The sequence below is a fragment of the Sapajus apella genome, unplaced genomic scaffold (assembly GCF_009761245.1).
Source record: "Sapajus apella isolate SASKATOON/1434 unplaced genomic scaffold, GSC_monkey_1.0 scaffold79, whole genome shotgun sequence".
Lineage (NCBI taxonomy): Eukaryota > Metazoa > Chordata > Mammalia > Primates > Cebidae > Sapajus > Sapajus apella.
The window spans coordinates 10152270-10157854 of record NW_022437019.1 but is presented as its reverse complement, the minus strand read 5'-3'; the positions used below and the strand labels follow the sequence as shown (position 1 = coordinate 10157854).

General features: G+C 51.1%; 1 protein-coding gene across 1 annotated transcript in view; it reads right to left on the bottom strand.

Annotated features, from left to right (window-relative positions):
• Positions 1–235: 235 nt before the first annotated feature.
• CCNJL (cyclin J like) overlaps positions 236–5585 on the bottom strand; it is a 65276-nt gene continuing 59926 nt past the window's right edge. Inside the window, exons 5-6 of the mRNA XM_032252748.1 lie at positions 3696–3855; positions 236–2390 (exon numbers count right to left, since the gene is read on the bottom strand). Coding sequence (XP_032108639.1) covers positions 1970–2390; positions 3696–3855 — 581 coding nt within the window. The 3' untranslated portion in view covers positions 236–1969. The remainder of the gene's footprint in view (positions 2391–3695; positions 3856–5585) is intronic.

The following is a 5585-nucleotide window of genomic DNA, read 5'->3' as shown; positions in this document are numbered from 1 at the left end:
ATGGTGGTGGAGCTGGGGTGTCAAAAGCCTTACACGCCACCCCCTGCTGGCCTCTGTGTGCCCAGGGGGGTCCAGCTCCCACTCAGAGGGCAGGACTCAGCTCCTGAGGACCCAGTCTTGCTGCTCCCCCCAACATTCCATCCCCTATCATGGGGATATGCCCACCAGGGCTGATTTGAGAGAGGGAAGGAGGGGCTGGCCCAAGAGGGGATGGTTAGGACAAGAGGCGAGAGACCAAGAGCAGGTGACGTGTTTATTGCGAGATGCCTTTTTCCGGGGTCATCCTGGCTGTGAGGGAACCCTCACGATTCCCAAGCCCCAGAACAGACAGATACAAGAACCTGAATCCAAACTGGTTGCATATAAATAGAGGGGAGGTTGGCAAAGGAAAAAAAGAAAAACAACAAACGAACGTGCAGTCTCCTATGCTAGTGTGACACGGTGGCAGAGTTTTAGCCACACTTCGTCTCTTTTTTTACCATTTCCATGCTGAGATTTTCATCTGCTCTGGAAAGATTCACCACCTTCGGATCTGACTCAGCAGCATGCAGCCGCCTTCCTGGCAGCCCCCGCCACAGTCTCCAGGACTGGCAAGAGGCTAAGAAAACCAAGATAGGCTTTCCTCAAACAAACAAACAAACAAAAATTGCATCCACAGTCCTTTGCACCTCCCAGTTCTGATGGGTGAACAATGTGTCCCCCGACCCCAAATCAAACAAAAGAACATGCTGAGCACAAGCTGCAAGTCAGAATAAAAACATATTGCACATGGTTACAAGAGTCTTCCTGAGAGCCCTCTCACTGTAGATCCCTAAATACTGGCTTTGATCCAGCCAGCCGCCTGCCTATCAGTGGTGGTATCATATGCCCATCTACATCCCACTCCCCAAGTCCAGCTGACACTAAGCAAATTTTCTACACTACCATCCTTTGCTGTCAGCCATACTCAAAGCTGAGACTGGGTTTAAACTTGTGCACTGTAAGTATGTGGTGGAGAGAGGTGGGGATTCTTTAAAACTTTGTCTTCCTTTCAACAAGCTTCTCCCTCCCTGGGTAGTTATTAAAGTTCTAGAGGTGAACACAGCCTCCATGACGTGGAATATTCCGGAACCGAGAGCTGAGAAAGTGGTTCTCTCCAACCATATGCTTTCGAAAAGGAAGCTCTGTTGTTACCTGCGGGGCCGTCAGAAGTTGGGTTCGAACTTGCGTTGGAACTTAACAGCCCTCATGTGGGACAGGCAGTGTGGCAATTACATTTGTTTTTTTCTCCAAGGAATGTTCAAGTATCATTAAATCCCTGATACAGTGTGTAAACAAGACAAATCTTATGGAACAGAAAGCGAGACCACTTCGGGAAGCAGCAGCACGTGAAATATCTAACAAGGCTGAAAATGGTTTTAGGCTTGAAAACAAAGGCAAGACAGCCACCCACTGTGCCTTGTAAGGCGAACGCTCAGGCATAAACACAAACTCAGGCCCCTCTGCAAGGAGCCAGGGAAAGAAAAGCACCCCATCCGGCATCTTCTGGGGGTCCTGAGAACACGTCAGGCTGCCCCTCCTTTTTCAGTGGTGTAGCTGCCCCCAGCAAAGAGTAGAGAAGTCTTCAATGCTAAAAACTGGACATGCTTGAGATCAGTGGTCTGTGTCCAGTTCCCAGTTTCCTGGCCTCTTCCCAAGTCTTTCTCGATTCATTGGGCCCCTGCTTGGGAGGACAGCCACCAGGCCATCCTTTTGTACTCCAGCCACATGTGGCAGACATTTCTCAGAGGAACGCTCTTGGGTGAGGTATGTTATTGAATGTTTTGCTCTGGGTCAGTTTTACTTAAAAGAAGCATAGACCCTCCACGTTCAAAGGCAATGAGGCTCTTCAGGGACTGCCTCTGCTGCCTCACTTGCCTGAGCTCTCCTGTTTGGTGTCCTCTTCCTCTGCCCAGGTCTCCAAGGCTTCCTCATGAGGAACAGAGGTGGCCTACCTGTCAAAGCAGCCAGTGGGGAACATGTGGCTTCCACTGAAATAGCTGCTTCCATAGGTGGTGGCGAGGCAGTGCCTGGGCTGAGCTGCAATGGCCATCTGCATGCTAAGGGATGCAGGGACGGGCATGGGACACATATCCAGGGGCTGGAGGGTGGGGTATGGGGTATGGAGGGATGAGCCTGTGCTCCCCGAGAGCAGGCTTCCTGAATGGTGGGCCTGCAGTGAGTCCCGATAGGCCAAGCACAGGTCCTGCACGGGGGTCTGGAACTGCGCCAGGGTGGTCGCTGGCTGGCCAAAGGCTGGGTAGGCTGGTGGCTGGAACAGCACTTGGGTGGCGGTGGGGGGTGTGCCGGGCACCATTGCCAAGGCCTGGCTCTTGACGGCTACGGCATCCTTGAGGACGCTGTCATATGCTCTGAAACGAGAAGACCTGGGTGAGAACTGGAGGCTGCAAGCCGCCAGATGCCTGTGTGTGCCTCTGCCTGCCTTGCTAAGTGGGACTGGAAGAGATGCCTGTGCTCTGTGTCCACCGGGCCTCACCTGGCTGTGCTCGCCGTGTTGGCATGGCTCCAGCTGTTCACCAACTTGATTCAGACCTTGGCTCTCAGCTTGGATCTGCTTCCTACAGAAAACTTCTTCTGGTCCCTCCAGATCCCTCCAGACTAGGCTGGCTGTCCCTGCAGCCCCACACTGCCCCATCTCTGCAGTCCACAACCCAGAGGGTCACCTGCTCCAGCAGGTAACTTCTAGTCACCTGGCTGCCGGGAGGATTGCACCTGCTTGTGCTCACCAATGCATTCCTTGCCCCTGGCACTGGGGTGTTCCTGGGGCCCAAGTGAGCCCGATCTCTGCCTTCCAGGCAATTCTGGGTCAGCTCCGTCTCCCCAGCAGGGTCACTCCTTAGCTAGCTGACACAAACCAAGTTGAACCTGGGGCCTAGGATTTTTCATCTGAAAAGGGGGTCGGAAGAGAGATTTTTGCCATCTCAAAACAGCCTCCCATATAGCTTTTTGGGAAAACACAACAATTAGAGGCTTCTATGTAAGGCACGCGCAGACACTCAAACCAGGCTTTGGGGACCGTCTCATAAACACATTTTAAAACAAGGCCTGGGGAGCAGGACTGACTTTTCAGAGGAATGAGATACAGGCAGACGCCAGCAAAGCTTCCCACATTGGGGAAGGTTCTCTTCAGGGGTAAGGGCTTCTGCTTTGCGCACACAGCCTACCTGTCAGTTAGGCCAACACCCAGAATACGCGGTGCCTAGCAGGTGGAGGAGGAACTGGACTGTGTATAGCTACTGGGAACAGCTCCCTGTAGTAACTATGGGGCATGTTTGCCTCCAATGTCAGTTTCAGGGTGTTGGGCCCCTGATGCCTTTAAGTATCTTCTCTGACACACTGAACATTTCCTCCTTGAGATTCCCAGGGACGCTTGCAGAGGCTGTGGCACTTAGGTGAGGTCACTCAGAGCTTAGCTGGCTACGAGGTCAGCTTTGTGACCATGTCTGAGAAAAGTAGCTTATAACAGAAGCTACAGATAGAAGTTCTGGAACCCCACTTCTATCAGGAGTTACCATGGCCCACTTTCCCTGAGACCTTGTAGCTGGAAGAAACACCACAAGCTCCAGACTCAGGAAACTGCCCGTGGCCTGAGGCAGGCCTCAAGGCAAGAGGAAGCTCACTATTTCAGAAACACAGGATTCAGGAGAGAAACTTACACCAGCAGGATTTCAATACACGTGCTGAGGTGTTCCAGGGAGTAGCTTGAGATCCTCTGCAGGTCTCTGGTCCAGTAGGGAGAAAGCTGCAGGCAAATCCTGGAGGCCCCAACGCAGGCTGCAGCGACCACAGAAGGCTGGAATTTGTAGAATATGTGATCTGAAAGAAAGCCACGGAGGGAGTCAGCATCCAAAGCCTGCCCTTGCAATCCCAGGCCCACCCTGAGAATGGATGGACAAATGAACCATTTGCAAGGCTGTCAATCACTGCCCTACAAATAGCATGGAAAATTAGAAAGTGTGAAGTTCATTTTTGAATCTTAACCTTGGCTCTCAATCTGGGATGTCTTTTTTGTTGAGACAGGGTCTCTTACTCTGTCGCCCAGGCTGGAGTGCAGTGGTGCAATCATGGCTCACTGCAGTCTCAACTTCCCGGGACCAAGAGATCCTACTACTTCGGCCTCTTGAGTAGCTGGGACTACAGGCGTGCACAACCAAACCTGGCCAATTGTTGTACTTTTTTGAAAGATAGGGTTTCAGCATGTAGCCCAGGCTGGTCTTGAATTCCTGAGCTCAAGCAATCCTCCCGCCTCAGCTTCCCAAAGTGCTGGGATTATGGGTGTGAGCCACCATGCTCAGACCAGTCTGGGATTTCTGATAGCAGCCTAGTGTTTTCAAAATACTGTCCATGGTTCCCAGGGGGCAGCAAGGAGCTCACTGATGTTCTACAAACGGAACTGCAAAACATTTGGCTTTCTTTGTTTATGTGAGTGAATGACATACTATTTCAAAGGCTTCCGTTTTGGAGTATGACTAGAGGAAGCTATTTTTTAGTTGTAACAATGTCTGGCCCACAGTACTCAGTGAAAATTTACTGAATGGCTGTAAGAGTTTGATATTTATAATTAAAACTGGCACTTAGGTTGACTGAGGAATCTTAATGTCCAACTGAGATATCTGGCCACACGGCAAAGCTGGTACTATTTATGTGCAAAGGCAAACAGTTGAAATTTCTGTACTTTTCCTGAATGCCACTGAATCCTGAATGCCACTGGGTTTTAAGTTTATTACTATGTTTTTTTTTTTTTTTTTTTTTTGAGACGGAGTTTTGCTCGTTATCCAGACTGGAGTGCAATGGCGCTATCTCGGCTCACCGCAACCTCCGCCTCCTGGGTTCAGGCAATTCTCCTGCCTCAGCCTCCTGAGAAGCTGGGATTACAGGCACGCGCCACCATGCCCAGCTAATTTTTTGTAGTTTTAGTAGAGACAGGGTTTCACCATGTTGACCAGGATGGTCTTGATCTCTTGACCTCGTGATCCACCCGCCTCGGCCTCCCAAAGTGCTGGGATTACAGGCGTGAGCCACCGCGCCCGGCCCATTCAGTTTATTACTATGTTGTCTTAAATTGTTCATGATTTTCACTGGGTGTGGTGGCTCACGCCTGTGAGCACTTTGGGAGGTCAAGGTGGGCAGAACATGAGGTCAGGAGTTTCAGGCCAGCCTGGTCAACATGGCGAAACCCCATCTCTACTAAAGATACAAAAAATTAGCCAAGCATGGTGGCACACGCCTGTAATCTTGGCTACTTGGTAGGCTGAGGCAGAAGAATCACTTGAACCTGGGAGGCAGAGGTTGCAGTGAGCCAAGATCACGCTATTGTACTCCAGCCTGGGTGACAGGGCGAGGTTCCGTCTTAAAAAAAAAAAAAAAAAAAGAACCGGCCGGGCGCGGTGGCTCAAGCCTGTAATCCCAGCACTTTGGGAGGCCGAGGCGGGTGGATCCCGAGGTCAAGAGATCGAGACCGTCCTGGTCAACATGGTGAAACCCCGTCTCTACTAAAACTACAAAAAATTAGCTGGGCATGGTGGTGCGTGCCTGTAATCCCAGCT